Below are 18,357 nucleotides of genomic sequence, written 5' to 3' on the forward strand. Positions count from 1 at the left end.
TTTTAAAAATCAGAGGCTTCAAATAACAGATCACATGAATCAAAATAATACTATAACATAAATAAAACGTGCATAAACAATTGTTCTTGACTCAAATCATTAAACTCACACAGATTTCCCAATGTCCTAGTCTCGTCCCTTCTTCTTTCAAACCGTCACAGCTCTGTTCTTCTCTAGTGTCCCTTATAAATGAAACTTCAATGTGAAATCAGCCAGCCCTGATTAAAGCCCTCTAAAAGCAGTACTTCATTTTGAGACCATCCTCCGTCAGTTACAAGGACAACGCGGCCGCTTCCTGTCTGCTTTACAAGATCGCCAAGTTACAACCATGACCTGAGTCCATAGATACGAGGAAAACATGTTCAAATCAAATATAGCTTTTACTCAGAACAAGTGTAGTGCTGATTTATTCTTAGTTACAAAAACACTACAAATGATAGCCAAGTTGTTGATGTTATAACCAAAACTGAATAAAAAAGCAGAATGAGCCTCACATGACTCTCTCATTTGTGTTGCCAGTTTCAATGCTAAAATCCTTAACTTAAAATGCCTCTCTCTGAGCTGAATGGTCACTACCTAAATCCCAGCACATGCATTCAGTCATGAGGTTCTGAGTTTTCACATGAGGCCTGTCCATGTACTGAGAATGAGAAAAATGTGCATGTCCTTTGTCTGCAGGTTCAAGGGTCCATATTACGCTATTTTCTGATATATGTTCTAATGTCGTTTCCTCATCACAAACCTGGAGCTGTGTTTTGTTTCATACACACATGTTTAACACACAAACCCTGCAGATTTAGGTACCATTTACACTAGTATATATTCGATTAGTTTTCGTTGTGGATGCAATGTTCATTCACACTAATCCGATGGAAACCAGCTCCAGACACAGAACGATCTGGTGCTGCCAGCTCCCACAAATTCATCTGAGTATGGATCTGATCCGGGCCGTGTGGACACATGAAAACGCTGATACGCTGACGTAAGAGCTCTAGTTGTCGTCCTTATTGGACCATGTCACTGTGACTTGTGCCTTCCTGATTCTCTGGGGTGATAGTGACATCGGTCAAGTGATGCTATTGCGGAAAACAGGTTAAACAAACCAGAGACAAACAGGAAACAGCGTAGCTAGAACTACTGACACAGAACAGACTCACCATTAGCAGAACACCCCTCTGTCACAGAAAGAAAACATACATTCCACTGAGTCATGTCCTTTAGTCTCACAGAAGCTGAACTGCATCAGGGCACAAGGAGTGAGCTGTTTTTTTGAGTGCTCAGTTTATGCAAATTAGCCATGTGGTTTTAAGTTTTGTTTCTGTAAAACGTAAACAAGTATGTGAAAAGCTGTGTGGATAGGGAAGGCGTGCGGACACAGAAAAGTGTCTGGACGCAGATTGTTTCCAATACGGTGATACAGTGATTCATTTCAGTGTAAACGTAACCTTAGTCTTCTATCAAACAGAAAACACTCTGTTCCACCTTGTTATGTCATGTGCTGATACAGGAAGCACCCCACTGTATTTTTAAACTCTATACACCTTTGCTAGAATCATTTGGATAATTTCAGCCTTGGAATTGCCAGTCTCTACTGAACTAAAGGTAAAAGGAGCTGTTAAGTTGAAAACTGCTGCTTCAGGACATCACAAGGTGGAACAGAGCATTTTGAGCTTTGGAGATGTAGACAGACTAATAATTAGGGCTGAGTATCATTAAGAAGTTGCCAATACAATACATACCTCGATACATAGGCCATAATACAATACGGTTTTGATACAGTGCACTTTCGATTCGATACGATATATTTCAACCTGATTCAATACAGTTCAGTGAAAAACAAAGTCTAAATCATGGCTGTAATACTAAAAATCCACTAAGTCTGTGCAAAGTTAATACGAAAAACACCAATTTTAATCAAAACTGTGAAAATGTCAACACAATTGTAGCTCTTACACATAATTTAGTAAAATACACCAAAAAATATTCTTCGATACAGCAGCCCACGATACCGATACTGTATCATCAAATTAAACAACACGATATATCAATATTTCAATATTTCAATATTTTTGCACACCTCTACTAATAATAAAGGATTACTCAAACGTGTGAATAAAAAAAAACACAACTCCAGGTCTGTTTTTGAGGAGGTAACAACATTATAACATGACTTAAACCTCACAAGAGTAAATTTTGCGTAATATAGCACCTTTAACAGCACAGCCTTTGTATATTGACACTAAATAAAAACCAGAAACACTATAAACATTTCTTCTTTAAACTACAGGCGATAAAGAATGTTCTGATGTCACGTGAACCCGCCTAGTTTGCCGCAGCGACCTCAATCAGGACGAGCGATTAAAACATGGCCGCTCCGATGCGCTTTTAAAGATCTGATTTTCCTCCACAAAATGTCAGAGGAAATTAACAGCTCTTTGTAAAGACATTATCGCTCAGATCCTATTGGCCGCTTCATCTGCTGCGATCAATACCGAGTCTATGTCCAATCCATCACCTCCTGTCCGATGCACATCACACATTAGACGCAATAGGGTTTTCTCCACAGACTGCAGTTTTGAAAGAAAATCAAAGGTCCTGCTTCTACTACTAAACCATTTTATATTGATAATGTTGTTTACAATGAACAAAATGTAAAATAATGGTCTGTGTGTTATAGTTTAATACTAAATGAAAGCTGAAAAAGTATAGTATATCTTCATAAAAGGTGCATCGTGTAACCTTTCTGGTGGAGGGTCTGTCAAATGTTTTTCTTTGTGGAGATGTTCTTGCTTTGTCTGGAATGTTTCACAGTATGGCATTAAACCCGCTCACAGTCAGAGTACCTGTTTTTCTAGGTATTTTTGAGCTATAAAAACAAATGTAATTGAATAAATGTAAGGTAGAGCTGTGTAAAGTCATACTGTGGGACAATCCAGGCAGAGCAATGACATCTCCATGGAAACAATCAGTTACACAGTGCACCTTTAAAGCGGGTGAATAATGCTAAATTGATTTTCGTGAGCCTTCTACCATGTTATAATGTTGTTCCTTGATTAAAAAATGCCTAAAGAGGTTTTAGACGTCATACACACATGTCTGAGTAATTTAGCGATCTCTCCTGGGCCCTATTCAAACCAAAGATTCTGCCTACGTCCCCCAAGCTCCCACACGACAATTCTCCATAAATATACAAAAACATGATACAAAACTGTGCACAGCAGCTTGAGAAACCCGACGTGATGTGCAGTAGTTTCATTAGTGGGATGCGCGCTGATTGTGTTGTGGTAGCGCTCTGAAGGGGGAGTGACTTAGTGTGGAGAGCGTTAAACATACCAGTGAAATGTATGAAACACATTAATATGTCGTTTTCGGCAAATACAGGATTTGGTGGTGCATGGTGATCTAAATATGTTATGTGTTAGCAGTGAATACCCCACAGAAGTAAAACTAGCCCCTCTTTAAAGGTCCTGTATTACGCAAAATTGACCCTTGTGAGCGTTTAGCCTAGGGTGACTAGACGTCCCTGTTTACCCGGGACAGTCCCAGTTTTGAGCCCCGAGACCCCTGTCCCATCAAATTTATCCAAAACCACTGATTTGTCCCAGTTTTATACAAGGAATGTCCCAGATGTTCCTATTTTGGACCAATTTTAACCTTGCCAACAGTAAAGAGAGGCATAAACTGTAATTTGTTTAGGTAAAACACAATAAATCTGCTTAAAAATGAGTAAAACACAAAGAAAATGTGACATACTGGCTCATATGTTAGCATGAATGGTCACTGCATAACAATTTTCTTTACTTATGCACTCGTTTCATAATTTTATTATTACCAACCAGATGTGGGGACTCGCAAGTCGTAACTTGAACTCAAGTCAGACTTGAGTCACTATTTTTAGGATTTGAGACTTGAGACTTGATAAAATGGACAAAGACTTGGGACTCAACTAGGACTTGTAGGTCAGTGACTTGGGACTTGACTCGGACTTGAGCCCTGTGACTTGAGAAGACTTGAGAAGCACTTTTAAATCTGAATTCTTTCTGTTCTGACTGTAATGATTCACACTATGGTCTCATCAAGACATTTAAAAGGAAACATTTGCATTTCAGCAACTCTTATATAAATACTCATATGTAAATATACCTTGGCTTTTTAAGTACAATTTAGATTAAAATTCATATGAATTGCAAAAATCTAAGCTACATTACTTTGGTTTAAAGACTTGAAATGACTTGAAGCTCAAAGTAGATGACCTGGACTTGACTTGGACTTCTGGGCCAGTGAGTCATGACTTTGACTTGCCTGTATTTGACTGAGACTTGACTCGGACTTGAGGTCAAAGACTTGAGACTTACTTGAGACTTGCAAAACAACAACTTGGTCCCACCTCTGTTACAAACCACCAAAAAACAAGGATTTTTTAAATTTTGAAATTCTGATCAATCTATTTTAGACATATTTTAAAGCTGTTACCTCCTCAAAAACATAACTGGAGTTGTGTTTTGTTTCAGTCACACATGTTGGAGTAATCCTGCATTATTAGTCTGTCTATAGCTCCAAAGCTCAAAATGTTCTTTTCCACCTTGTGATGTCACGTATTAGTAGTTTTCAAGTTAACAGCTCCTTTTCACCCTTTGTTCAGTAGAGATTTGAAATTCCAGGGCTGAAATTATCCAAATGATTCCAGTGAAAGTGTATGGAGTTATGGAGTTTAAACAAGCACTATGCAACTTTTTCTGCTTGTTTCTATGGAGACGTCATTGCTTTGCCAGGAATGTTCCCCAGTATGACATTGAACAGCTCTACTTTACATTTATTCAGTCACAGGTGGCTTTATAGCTCAAAAATACCTTAAAAAACCCCCCCAAAAAAACAGGCATTCTGACTGTGAGCGAGGTCGCCTCTCCACAGATCTGACCTGTAACTTGCTCTGGTTTGGTCTCCATGAAGACAGAAAGATAGAAAGTTGAATGCCATACTGTGAAACATTCCAGACAAAGCAATAACATCAGCCAAATGGAGGAAAGTATTTGACAGACCCTCCATAAAGTTACACAACGCACCTTTAAAAATACAGTGAACCACTTCCTGTACTACTATTTTTTTTTTTTTTTTTGACGAGGAAACAATATAATAACACAGATCAGAAAACAGCGTAAAATGGGGCCTTTAAAGATCTACAGCCCTCCTCTGGCCTTCGCGAACTTGGCCGTGTCTCTCCCCTTCCATGTTCCATTAACGGTAGTACTCGGGATAAAATACACCCACAAATGGATTCAGCGGTCGCAAATTATCAGGTCTCTACAATACATTTCATTATTAGTCTTTTGGTACGGGCAGTGATTTGTCCTTATATTACCGATGTACTTTTTGCACCCATCGGCAGGAAAAACTCATTTGAGAAATTAGCTGTTGATAAAAAAAAAAAAAAACCCGGATCTGCGGCCAACTCTGCTCGGACACGCCCTGATTGTATTGTTAACAGCGTCGTGATACATTGCGTTTTGGCATTTTGTGGCCTTTTCTAACTCCTGGTCCAATTTAAAGAATATTAGTTTAATCTGCGATCTGTTTTATTCTCAGATAAACTGTATTGAGCCCCCGGGGAAATTACCACAACAACATAATGACGAGCAAACTGAAGCACAATGGATCGTAATAAAAACTACTAGTACTAGAAGTAAAACATGTAGTGGTAGTAGTAGAAGTAGTAGCAGAGTAGCAGAAGTAATAGTAACAGTAGCAATAATAGTAACAGTAATAGTAACAGTAGTAGTAGCAGCAATAGTAGTAGAAATAGTAGTAGTAATAGAGTAGTAGAAGTAATAGTAAAATAGTAATAATAATAGTACCATAATAGTAACAGTAGTAGTAGTAGCAGTAGTACTAATAGTAGTAGTAGTAGGAGTAGTAGGAGTAGTAGTAGTAGTAGTAGAAGTAGTAGAAGCTGCAGCAGCAGTTGCAGTACTAGTAGTAAAAGCAGTACTAGTAATAGAAGTAGTAGTAACAGTACAAGTAGTTAAAGTAGTAGTAGTAGCAGTAGTAGTAGTAGTAGCAGGAGCAGTAGTAGCAGTAGTATAATAGGAGCAGTAGTAGTAGTAGTAGCAGTCGTAGTAGTAGTAGTAGTAGTAGTAGCAGTAGTACTAGTATAATAGGAGCAGCAGTTACAGCAGCAGTTGCAGTAGTAGCAGTAGTAGCAGTAGTAGCAGTAGCAGTAGTAGTAAGTAGTAGTAGTAGCAGTAGTAGTAAGAGCAGTAGCAGTAGTAGTATTAGCAGTAGTAGTAGTAGTAGTAGTAGTAGTAGTAGTAGTAGTAGTAGTAGTAGTAGTAGTAGTAGAAGCAGTAGCAGAAGCAGTAGTAGTAGAAGTAGTAGTAGTAATAGAGTAAAGTAATAGTAATAGTAGTAGTAATAGTAACAGTAGTAGTAGTAGTAGTAGTAGTAGTAGTAGTAGTAGTAGTAACAGTAGTAGTAGTAGTAGTAGTAAATAGTGTAATATGGGCCCTTTAAGAAAACCCCCCATGTCTTATTCCTCTCTGTCCATCTGTAATAATCCATATTTTTTCCAAACAGAAGCTGCTTGATGATCTGACAGTCGATGTTCAGGATTGATCCAGAGTTCACAGATACACAAACCCAGGATCACAGGAGCCGCGTAAACGTCATTTCAGCTGTTTTCTTAGACCCGTCAGAGCTGTAAACTCAATCAATGTGACCTTGAGTGAAGCCAATGGAGGAGAGGTTATAGTGATGACCAATTATTCACAGTGACTATAATCGATGGTTATTATGACGTAGCACACACATAAATCCACACATGGCTCTATTAGCACAGTATTCACGTGGCCAAAAGGTTTTGTTTGAAACTTTCTCAGTGTTCACACTCATCGCTGGCAGAACAAAATGCGGGATACACACGATCAAGTCAAAAGTTTGGAGACACTAAACTCAAAATAACTTGTTTTAGATTTAAATAAAAAAAAAAAAAATGACCCTTTGCTTTGAACTCTGTTTTGCAATTTTCACATTTCTTGACCCTGACGTGGCACAATGAAGTAAAAACCATTTCAGGACACTTCGTCAGGTAGACAGAACTTATTTATACAACCTATTTTCTTTGCTACATAATTCCATATATCTTGTATGGAAATGTGGACATATTTCATGTCTTCTGAATGTATATTAATTGTAGAAAACATAAAGAAAAAAAAAACACTTTGAATGAGAGGGTGTGTCCAAATCGTTGACTGCCAGCATAAGTTTGAGAGGGCCTTACCTCTTGCCACTCCAGGACTCCGGTCCAGGCCACCACTTTGTTGGGTCCTTGGGGCTGTCCGATTGCGTTGGCATTTCCCTGAGCTCCAGAAACTCCAGACTGTCGACAAAACAAGAGAGGATCAGATCTCCCACTGTGACAGTTATAGAATATATGTAATTTACAATCCAGTCAAAGTCCTTAAAGGTATTGAACCTTCTTTTTTCTGGTTTTTCACACTGATTCTGTAGAGCAACCATCTGTAACTTTATTCAGTTTTTTTTACCAGTAGATGGTAAACGTGAAACCTGTTCCTCTCCCACCTCCCCTCACCCGGCCTTTGTTCAGACTTACCTGTGCTGTTTGTTCTTCTTCTGTCAGGCCAGAGCTGGCACACTATCAAACAGCAATAACGCAGACTAGAATCTAGTAGTGATAAGTGAGAAAGCTACAGCTGCCAGTCGGTCACTCTAATAACAGATGGTAGCTAATTTAACTCAACTAGACATATTTTTAGCAGTGTTTGCATATGCTAGAATGACATACTGTACTTATTAATGACACTGGAAAATGTATCAAACAAATATATGACTTCCTGTCTGTATAGGGAGTGGATTTGGGTTCACGGAACATCACACTGTTGTGACGGCTGCCTTCTGGTGGAGCTCATGGTCCTGTTAGAATGTATTATTTTTAATACCTATATCAAGTCTGTGTTCATATTCTAGTACTGAATGCTCATATATTATACTTCTATGTGTAATCTTAGGGGTGTAATGATATCCAAGTCTCAGGAAACGATATCGTCACAGTATGAACCTCACGGTACAATATTTATTGCGATATGGTGGGGAGGCTCACGATTAAATATGTAACAATATCCAAATCTGTCTGTACGATATTTTCACGATATCCATCTCACAGTACGATATTTATTGCAATATTTCATAGAGGCAAACCAAACTGTAAATATGCTACTTTTTCCTCTTAAAATGCCTTGACAAGACTTAATCCAAAGAACTAAGACTTAAAAGTGTTTAGAACTGTTATTTCTTCATGTACTGTACACTGAAATGGAGCAAAGGATCATGGTCTATGTAGTTCCCGCTGTATTTTTTTTAGCTATTGCTGCACCATAACTCTTAATTTAACAAGGCTTGTATTTCGATATATTGTGATGGTCCACGATATTATTGTGAGAACTTTGACGATCACGATATGTCTGTTATTATTACATCCCTGGTAATCATGTATGAAATCAAAGTTTGAGAAAAGTTTGAAAAGTTCCCCGTGCGTTACCATGTTGGGCTGCCCCGCGGCGGTGGCGGCCTGGTTTGGCGCCTGCTGCTGCTGTTGTGGAGGAGCTTGCTGCTGATTGGCCACAGACTGTCCTTGGGGCGGGATCTGCGGCTGCTGGTTCGGTTGCACCTGGGCCTGTGACATCATGGAGGAGGGGCCCGTGGTTACCGTGGAGATGCTGGGCTGGTTTAGCTTCACGCTCGAGATGGAGGGCTGGTTCCCGAAAGGAGAGCTCTGAACTGTGGCATTAAAAAAAGTCAGTTTAGCTATTGATACTTTGCAGCTGACATCATCGACATTCTCTGAGGGTGTGATGCTAACTGGGGGCACTGCTCTGTCTAAAGCTCAGTTACTTAACTTAGAATTTAATCTGATCTTTATTTTAACACAAACTGGTCATAAAGAACTGACTTAAATTGAACTACAACAGGTGAGCTGATTTGTGCTGTTAAACCACACCGCTGAACATTCCTCCATAAACGTACATGCAGAACCCCCCCCACAGCAGTATGCACAAAATGATCACATTTACTTTAATTTAAAAAGGAAATCAGATCAGTTTTTTAAAGATGCACTATGGAACCTTTCTGTTAGAGGATTCGCTTCCTACTTGTCACTATGTAGATGTTATTGCTTTGTTATTGCCTACAATGTTCCACAGTATGGCTTTAACATGATTTAACTCCAAGTTACAGGTAACCTTGGTCACAGTAAAAAGGCAGGATTTTCAAGGTGTTTTTGAGTATAATTAAATACAAAATACAAAAGTTTAATGCCATATTGTGGAACAATCTAGGCCAAGCGATAAAGTTTCCATGGAGCCAATCAGTGAGCGGATCCTTCACCTGAAAAGTTACATAGTGCGCCTTTAAGTCAGTATAAAAATGTCACTTAAATGAAACTTACAGCGCTTCTGGTTGGTTGCAACTTCCACCACCATCTGTGCGGCCATGTGAGCGTTCTGAAAGCAGGGGTCACACGGTAATTAAAAACTAGGATGGTTGCCATGGAAATAAGACTATGAATTAGAGATCGCATTATTGCTATTGTCAACAACATTCACAAATTAGGAATGTGCTTTGGTGATTAGGAGTAACATAAAATAATGAATAGTATAAGCATAATATTTTTTCTTTTAAAAGGTGAAAAGTCCTCAAAATGGCGTCCGGGTGCGAGTACCTGGTAGGGGTGGTTGGAGCCCATGTGTGAAGGGGCCTGAGGGGCTGTTCCCATGGACTGGACGGGCAGAGGCTGTGGAGGCTGCACAGGTTTGTGGCCTCCTGATCCACCCACAGAGGAAACTGGAAGGAAATAAACAGTTATATATTTTTATTTCTAGGGCTGCAACTAACAATTATTTTATTATTATTATGTTGGATCTTTCTTGTTTTATCATAAAAGGCCCATATTACGCTATTTTCTGATGTTATAATGTCATCACAAACATACATGGAGTTGAGTTTTGTTTCATTCACACATGTTTAACACACACACCTTGCATATCTCAAACAGAAAACAGTCAGTTCCACCTTATGATGTCATGTGGTAATACAGTAAGTGCTCCACTGTGTTTTAAATCCCATATACTTGGAAATTTTCAGCTCTGGAATTGCCATTCTCTACTGAACTCAAGGTAAAAGGAGCTGTTAACTTGAAAACTACTGCTTCGTGACATCACAAGGTTGAACAGAGCATTTTGAGCTTTGGAAATGTAGATGTTTTTAAGAAGGTCATAACATTAAAACAAGATCCTATATTATGTCACTGTTTCATAATATAAGACCTTTAATCACTTTGCAAATGAAAAAACTCACTTGAGGACCTTTGTTTTGGGCCGTGTAAACACACGCCAATAATCAGATCTAATATTGAGTAGTCTGATTTAATCCGTGTCATTCGTTCATTCGTTTTTCAATATAAAACCAAAAATAAGAAAACCAAAAAACAACTTATTACATTATTTGTCTCTAAAACCAAAATGAAAAAAAAAACAGATAAAGATTTGTTTATTCAGTTTTCGATGTTGTGTTTAAATGAATAATGGAAAAAACTGATAACGGCCGTTTCCCGTTTACGTGACTTAAACTGCAATGCCGGACTTTTGCACCACAAAACTGACTGAACCAGCCAGGACTAAACCGGTTTTAGTCCTGGTCTCAGTCCTGTCTGGTCCAAGTGGCAGTCCCGGTCTCAGTCCTGGTCTCAGTTCTGGTCTGGTCCAAGTGGCAGTCCCAGTCTCAGTCCTGGTCTCAGTCCTGGTCTGGTCCAAGTGGCAGTCCCGGTCTCAGTCCTGGTCTCAGTCCTGTCTGGTCCAAGTGGCAGTCCCGGTGTCAGTCCTGGTCTCAGTTCTGGTCTGGTCCCGGTCTCAGTGATGGTCTTGTTCTGGTCTAAGTCCTGGTCTCAGTCCAAGTCACCTGGTTCAGTCCGTCTGCAGCGCCAAAAGTCCAGCATCGCAGTTTTATTCAAGGAAACATTTTGTCCATTATTCATTTAAACACAAAATCGAAAACTGAAAAAACAAAGTGTTATCTGTTTTTTCACTTTGGTTTTGGAGATAAATAATGAAGAAAACTGTTGTTCTTTCGTTTTCTTATTTTTGGTTTTATATTAAAAAACGAATGAACGAATAATCTGATTTCCCTGACCGTGTAACAGTACCCAGAGTAGTTCCTGACCTGGCAGTGAGATGCCTCTGACCAGCACCATGTGGAAGACCTCCTGGCTGTAGTCCTGAAGAGGCTCCACTGCGCCCCCCACTGGAGACGCTCGGTCAAACAGCGCCCTCAGAGCTGGCAGCTTCCTGGGGGCCACCACAGAAAAATGGATCCCTTTCTGCAAACATAATGTGATGGACTGGATGAAGTGTCTTGCCCAGTGACACAACAATATAACATAATGCTGTTTGTTTTGGTCATACTAGCAAAGCAGGTAAACTAACACCATTTTCTGAAAGGTTTATGTGTATTTTTTTCTGGTGGGGTGGAGAGGGGACTTGCTTGTCTCCATGGAGATGTTTCTGCCTTGCCTGGAATGTTCCGCAGTATGACATTAAACATACCTATCTTGCTTTATACAACTACAGATGCTCAAAAAAGCCTCTCCACAGATCTAACCTGTGACTTGACCTGGTGGCTTCACGGGTTTGTTTCCATGGAAATAGATATGTTTAATGTCATAGTGTGAAAAATTACAGACAAAGCAATTACAAGCAGGTCTCCATGGAGAAAAGTTCCATAGTATATCTTTAAAAGTACAAAAAGTGCATTATGTAACTTTTCTGGTGGAGAGTCCATCAAATGCTCTACTCTGTGGAGATGTTCCTGCTTTGTCTGGGATGTTTCACAGTATGGCATTAAACTTTTCTATTGTCACGGAGAGCAAACTAGACCAAGTCACAGGTCAGCTCTGTGGAGAGGCGACCCCGCTCACAGTCAGAATGCCTGTTTTTTTTTTTTACCTGTACTGAATACGTAAATAAGTAAGAGTTGTTTAAAGTCATACTGTGTAACATTCCAGACAGAGCAGTGACATATCCATACAAACAAGCAGGATGGACCCCAACCAAAAAGTTCCATAGTGCGTTTTTAAACATTTGTGTACGTACATCTCTAATGATCTTGACGAGGCTGTCCGCAGTGTGTCCGGTGTAACTGACGCTCTCCACGGCCGGGAGCAGATACGGAGGAGAGTTACACAAAAGCACGCAAACTTTGTGAGTCTGACCTCTGGAAAACACAACACAGCAATGAGAAAAACATGTCATAGCATATTTTATTTTAGCCTCTGTATGAAAAAATTGGAATTCGCTGTTAGATGGTTTCAGATATTGTTCATTTTAAAATATTTTCAGATCGAAAGTGGAGAACTCACATCTGCTCTCTCATCTTCTTAAAGTCGTCAAACAGCTGCAGAGCGACAGACAGGCCCTCTGCGATCAGACTGCAGCTCTCTGCTCCTCCTCCCATGAACCTGAGGAACACATTTAACATTAAGAGTCAAAAATGGGATAAACAGATACTAACTGATACTAAAACTTGTATAGCATCAATACTAAAATATGAACAAAACTTGAGATTTCCTGAGTAGTACAGAATCTCACAACTAACCATAAGGAGGGTTTGAATAGGGCCTGAGAGATCGCTAAATGAGTCAAAACTGCATGGATGACATCTAAAACCTCTTCGGGGACGTTTTTAATGAGGGAACAACGTTATAACATGGCAGAAAGCTCCAAAAAGTTGATTTTGCATACCTCTTTAAGCAACTACAACTTTGTGTTTTATGTTGTCCTATTCATCATCTCTAAAACCTTCATTTATCAAATATATTTTAACTATTAATTTTCATCAAGGGGGCCAAAGCGATTACATATAAGCGGGATGAGAGCCAAACCTATAAATGTTTTAGATCTAAAAAGTTTGTCTGCTAAAATATTTGCATGAAATGGTGCTTTCTACGAGGACAGACTGCAGTGGGTTCTTATTTATCTCCTGATCGTCTCTAGAGAGAAAACTCAGATAAAAATAGAAACTTCTACAAATCTCAGAACCCACTTTAGCTCCCCTGGTTTAAAGTAATAAATAACGTTAAAATGCCGTTTAAGTTTCTTCTTCTTGTGTACCATAGCTAAAATAACCATCCACAGCTTGAAAAGATTGTCCAAGGCTCATTATAAATAGAAAAGTTCTTCATTAGAAAAAGTGAACCGCTCTAGATGATACACAAAAAGAGGCTTTGACACTATATGTCTGTGAAAAGCCCCATAAAAATATTACCGTATTTTTATGACTATAAGTCGCACTTTTTTGCATGGTTTGGGTGGTCCTGCGACTTATACTCCGGTGGGACTTATATATTCAAACTTTCACACTGACAGAGGCTCTAGGCTCTAGGCTTGTGTTTCAGTATCTGCTAATCCTATTACTCCTGTACCACTGTCACTTTGCACTCCACTGGCGGAAAGCGGGGCTGGAGAACACAGCTTCACAGGAAAAGGGCAGGTGTGCCATGCAACTTTCCTGGAAGTCACTGGCTGAATTGACAAAGCTGAACCATAACCATCCTGTCAGGATTCAGAAAGGTCGGAATAATTCTAACTGGAATTGATGCCGAGTCTGATGACAGCTACACAGAAGAGGAAGCGACGCTCTGTTTACCTCTTGGATCTATGGTTTATCTCCAGAGGTCATGCAGGAAGTGACAACGATGATGAAGAATTCAATGGATTTAGTGATTTGGAGTGAGACTGTGAGTTTGTTAAACTTATGTTCTGTTGTTTATGCTATAATTACCTGGATAGCTGTTAATACGTTACGTTAACATATTAACGCCTATTCAGCCTGTTGTTTTCTATTCTATTGTTATTACTATAACTTGTCTTTCAAGATGAAATATCGGTTCCTGGTCTCTGATTTTATAAAATACATTTCCCAAAAAGTGCGACTTATAGTCCGGTGCGACTTATACTCCAGAAAATACGGTACATACTTACACACAGAGTCTGGGGAGTAAAACTGGGACCAAAAACACAATTTGGCCAAAAAAAAGACTTACTGGATGCTCTTGATCCATGAGACAAACTCGAAGGCGGAGCTGGTCGGAGCGTGACACTGGACGTAAGACTCTGGAGCACAGTCCACGGTGTTGAAGACCACCAGGCCATACTGTGTCCCACCGTACTGCAGCAGAACAAAGTAGACAAGTCAATATCACCTTCTACACTAAAACAAGTTAATATGAGAAATAAAGAGTCTCACAAACAGACTAAGCAAATCAGGATCTGCAATACTGCTACTAGCATGACTATAAAATCTATAAATCCTTTAAATATCCACTTACATCTCCACCAAAATCTGTTTCTGCAGGAGGCCCACCATTGAAATACCTGCAGAAAGTAAACGAGACTTAAATGTACAAAGAAAACATCAAGACAATATTATGCCATGTAAGAGTAATTACTTGTGTTTTTATTATAGCACTATGTAACTTTTCACCTGCTTGTTTCCATGGAGATACTAATACTTTGCCTGGAGCGTTCCATAGTATGGCATTAAACTTCTGTGTTGCATGCTTTTATTCAAATAGAGGTGTTTTTATGCATTCTTACTGTGAATGGGGTAGCCTTTCCATAGACCTGACCTGTAACTTAACCTGATGGAGTCACTTTTTGTCTTTATTACGGCTGGGTATCATTAAGAAGTTGCAAATACAAGACATACCTTGATACACAGGCCACGATATGATACGTTTTTTGATACAGTGCACTTCTGATTCAATACAATTTGATACGATATATTTCAAATCGATTCGATACAGAAACCACAAAGTCTGTGCAAAGTAAATATGAAAAGCACCCATTTTACTCAAAACTGTGAAAATGTCAACACTACTGCAGCTCTTATGCAAAATAATTTAGTAAAATATACCTAAAACACTCTTGGCGATATATCGATACAGCAGCCCATGATATTGATACTGTATCATTGCATCAAACGATACGATATACTGATTTTTTCAATATTTTTGCACACATCTAGTCTCCATGGTGACAAATACTGTAGGTTAAATGCCATACTGTTGTTGTTGAATCTTACAGGTAAATCAAAAGCCTCTCCATGGAGACAAGCAGGTGACGGACCCATAAAATTTAAAGGTGCACTGTGTAACTTTTTGATTGAGGTTCCATCTTCCGTCACCTTTTCTGTATCTGTAGGGATGTCATCCCACTGCCTGGGATGTTCCACAGTATGACATTAAACAGCTCTACCTTACATTTATTAGCTACAGGTGGTTTTATAGCTCAAAAATACCTAGAAAAACAGACATTCTAATGTAAGCGAGGTAGACTTTATACAGGCCTGACCTGTACCTTGGTCTGTTTTGGTCTCCATGAAGACTAGGGCTGTGCAAAAATATCAAAATATCAATATATCGTATTGTTTATTGTGATGATACAGTATTGATATCGCCAAGAGTGTTTTTTGGTATATTTTACTAAATTATTTTGTTACAACGCTACAGTTTTGCTGCTTCTTTAGTGGAAGAAAACTCATTTATGCAAGACATTTGACATTTTCACTGTTTTGATGATTAAAATGTGTGTTTCATATTCTCATTGCACAAGAAGTGGTTTAACAAAGACTTTTAGTTTCACAGTCATGATTTAGCCTTTATTTTTATTGAACCATATCAAATCAATTTAAAATGTATCGTATCAAATTGAAAGCTCACCATATTGAGATAGGGATTGTATCGTGGCCTATGTATTGAGGTATGTATCGTATCAGCAACTTCTTAATGATACCCAGCCCTAATGAAGACAGAAAGGTTTAATACCATACTGTGAAACATTCCAGACAAAGCAATAACATCTCCATGGAGAAAAGCATTTGATGAACCCTCTATGAATAAAGTAACACAATGCACTTTTAACATACTAGTATAATTCACCTTTAAACTGTTGCTACGTGTTATATTTGATGTTTTATCTGTCTAAAATTGTATAATGCAGTAGCACAGTTCTTACTCGATGGCGGGGAGGATGTAGTTCTTCATGAGCGACTCGAAGTACGGCCCGAGATTCGCTGTTCCCTCAATCACAAACACGACATCAGCGACCTGACTAGACCCGGGCTTCACCGCCGGCTCCATGGCACCGGCCACCATCGCCCTGAAGAGGAGGGGAGGGAGAGGTAAGTAGGCCTGTCCTGAATGAACACATTTTGAAGCATGATATATTGCTACAGAGAAATGCTACTTTATGCCACTGACACAATAAAAAATAAAGCAGGATAATCCCAGTAAACCATTTTTAAAAATACAGTATCATTAAAAAAGCAACAACAAATAATTAGTCCTGTGAGTTATTTTTTTCATCCCTCTGCAGCTCAAAACATACAGTATTACAGAAAAAAATACAGAAAAAACTAAAATATACACATTAAATATTGAGCCTCAAAATATATTGTTCCAGCTTTCAGGTTTTTGAAGTCGATATAGTAATTATGAACCCACAATTAAAATTTTAGTGAAATTGGCCAAAGTTTGTGCGATTTGGCGATTTTACCATTTTACCATAATCCTAACCCATTGGAATAACATGGAGAGTTTATATCATCACTATGGTGACAGCGTAAAAAAAATATGACATGGGATGCCAAAACTTAGCAAAATTTCAGAAATGTTTGAAAAACAAGATTTTTCTCTCGCATATTAAATTTTGTTTCAATCTATAGGGGGCGCTAATGTGCCAAATTTATATTTTTCACATTAAGTAACTGTAGGGCAGAGAGTTTAAGAGCAGAAAGCTAACTGTTTCAAATTTCATTGAAATCTGAGTTTGTTTGAGCAAATGGGAGCAATTTGTAAAATTGTTTTGTACCTATGAATCTCTGCATTGGTTTTAAAGTCAAATGTGAAATGTTCAGGGATCGTAGTCGTATTATAAATAATTTTACAGATAAAAATACTAATTTGATGAATATTCCTATCATAAATATTAAGAATGTTAAGATTGATGAATAAATGAGCAGACGAAGTTAGAGGCAAGGAATAAGTTGCAATCTGAACAAAACGTTTTGACACAAATATTTTGTTCAGAGTAGATGAGAAAGTGCTTTACAATATGGCAGATAAGGATAAATTAAACTATAGTTTATATAAATATAGCTTTTTGAGTTGCTGTATATGACCAGATGGGATTGTTCTTAACATGATCTGATTAAAAACCGCGACAGAGAACACTTACAGTGTCTGTTTTGATTGATTTTTACACATATTTAAATGGATGGTACTGCACAGTGCTAGTGCTGCTAATATGCTGTTACACGAACGACATCTAATCTACAGCCCAAACACAACTTTGTCAAAAACTAGATCAAACCTGCCTCTGAACACACCGTATTCAAAGAAGTTTATCTACATTTAACAAAAATACGTGCTTCTAATTCCTGTAGTGTCTCCTTAAGTGAACGTCAAACAGCTAACACATGCTAGCTGCTCTGCTTTAAACATTCACCTGAACCATAATCCTGTGTGATATAAAAAGACAGAACTCACCCGATAGTCCTCGGCCCGCTCCCGAATAAAAAATGTTTATTCAAATTTAATTAAAATGAACGATTTTAGCTCCAAAAACGCAGATGGTCAGAGCATCATAAGCTAACATTTGTTTTATTATTACGGAAGTGACGTCTAATGATCCTCTTCCGGTCGCTGTTGCGTTTAAAACTTTTAATCCATTAGTATAGTCGCTTTTATAATACTTCTGTTCTTCGGTTTACTTTGAACTTTGATGCGAAAAAACAAAAACTTCATAAACTTCATAATTACTCTTAAAAATAATAATAATAATAATCAATCATCATTGGAGGTCAAATCTAGAACTAAAGCAAACGATCAGAGTAAAAATGGAGAATATCTCATCTGTAACTATTTTAATGTAACTCACGCATAAAACAATAATAGTCATAGTCCTGCACTGTAACGTAACAGATTATGACATTTTACGGGTATTTTTTATTTTTTTTTTTTGCACATATATAAGATATTGTAACACTAGATGATATAAAAAAAAAAAAAAAAAAAGTAGTTGCCAGATGAGGCAAAACCCCCAAAAAGTGCTTATATTAAAGCTTCAACCTAGATTAAACCTAGATTAAAATTGAACATTATAGCTCTGCATTACTAAAAAAATATATATTAACACACCTTAGACTAAATACATTTGATTCATGGATTAAAATACAATGAAACATCCCGCTGTTGAATGATTATAAAACATTATTATGAAATATCAAACATTTACT

At 38.2% G+C, this 18,357-nt stretch overlaps 1 protein-coding gene across 2 annotated transcripts in view; it reads right to left on the reverse strand.

Annotated features, from left to right (window-relative positions):
* med25 (mediator complex subunit 25) overlaps window positions 1–17,737 on the reverse strand; it is a 48,277-nt gene extending 30,540 nt beyond the window's left edge. For both annotated transcript variants that reach the window (XM_055152775.1, XM_020933201.2), the window contains exons 1-11: window positions 17,609–17,737; window positions 16,077–16,220; window positions 14,390–14,435; window positions 14,105–14,229; window positions 12,422–12,520; window positions 12,156–12,276; window positions 11,227–11,383; window positions 9,731–9,852; window positions 9,458–9,512; window positions 8,552–8,790; window positions 7,274–7,372 (exon numbers count right to left, since the gene is read on the reverse strand). In XM_055152775.1, coding sequence (XP_055008750.1) covers window positions 7,274–7,372; window positions 8,552–8,790; window positions 9,458–9,512; window positions 9,731–9,852; window positions 11,227–11,383; window positions 12,156–12,276; window positions 12,422–12,520; window positions 14,105–14,229; window positions 14,390–14,435; window positions 16,077–16,216 — 1,203 coding nt within the window. In that variant the 5' untranslated portion in view covers window positions 16,217–16,220; window positions 17,609–17,737. The remainder of the gene's footprint in view (window positions 1–7,273; window positions 7,373–8,551; window positions 8,791–9,457; window positions 9,513–9,730; window positions 9,853–11,226; window positions 11,384–12,155; window positions 12,277–12,421; window positions 12,521–14,104; window positions 14,230–14,389; window positions 14,436–16,076; window positions 16,221–17,608) is intronic.
* Between the last annotated feature and the right edge of the window lie 620 nt (window positions 17,738–18,357).

This window comes from Boleophthalmus pectinirostris, unplaced genomic scaffold, assembly GCF_026225935.1.
Source record: "Boleophthalmus pectinirostris isolate CB_2022bp ecotype Guang Dong unplaced genomic scaffold, ASM2622593v1 HiC_scaffold_17, whole genome shotgun sequence".
Taxonomy (NCBI): domain Eukaryota; kingdom Metazoa; phylum Chordata; class Actinopteri; order Gobiiformes; family Gobiidae; genus Boleophthalmus; species Boleophthalmus pectinirostris.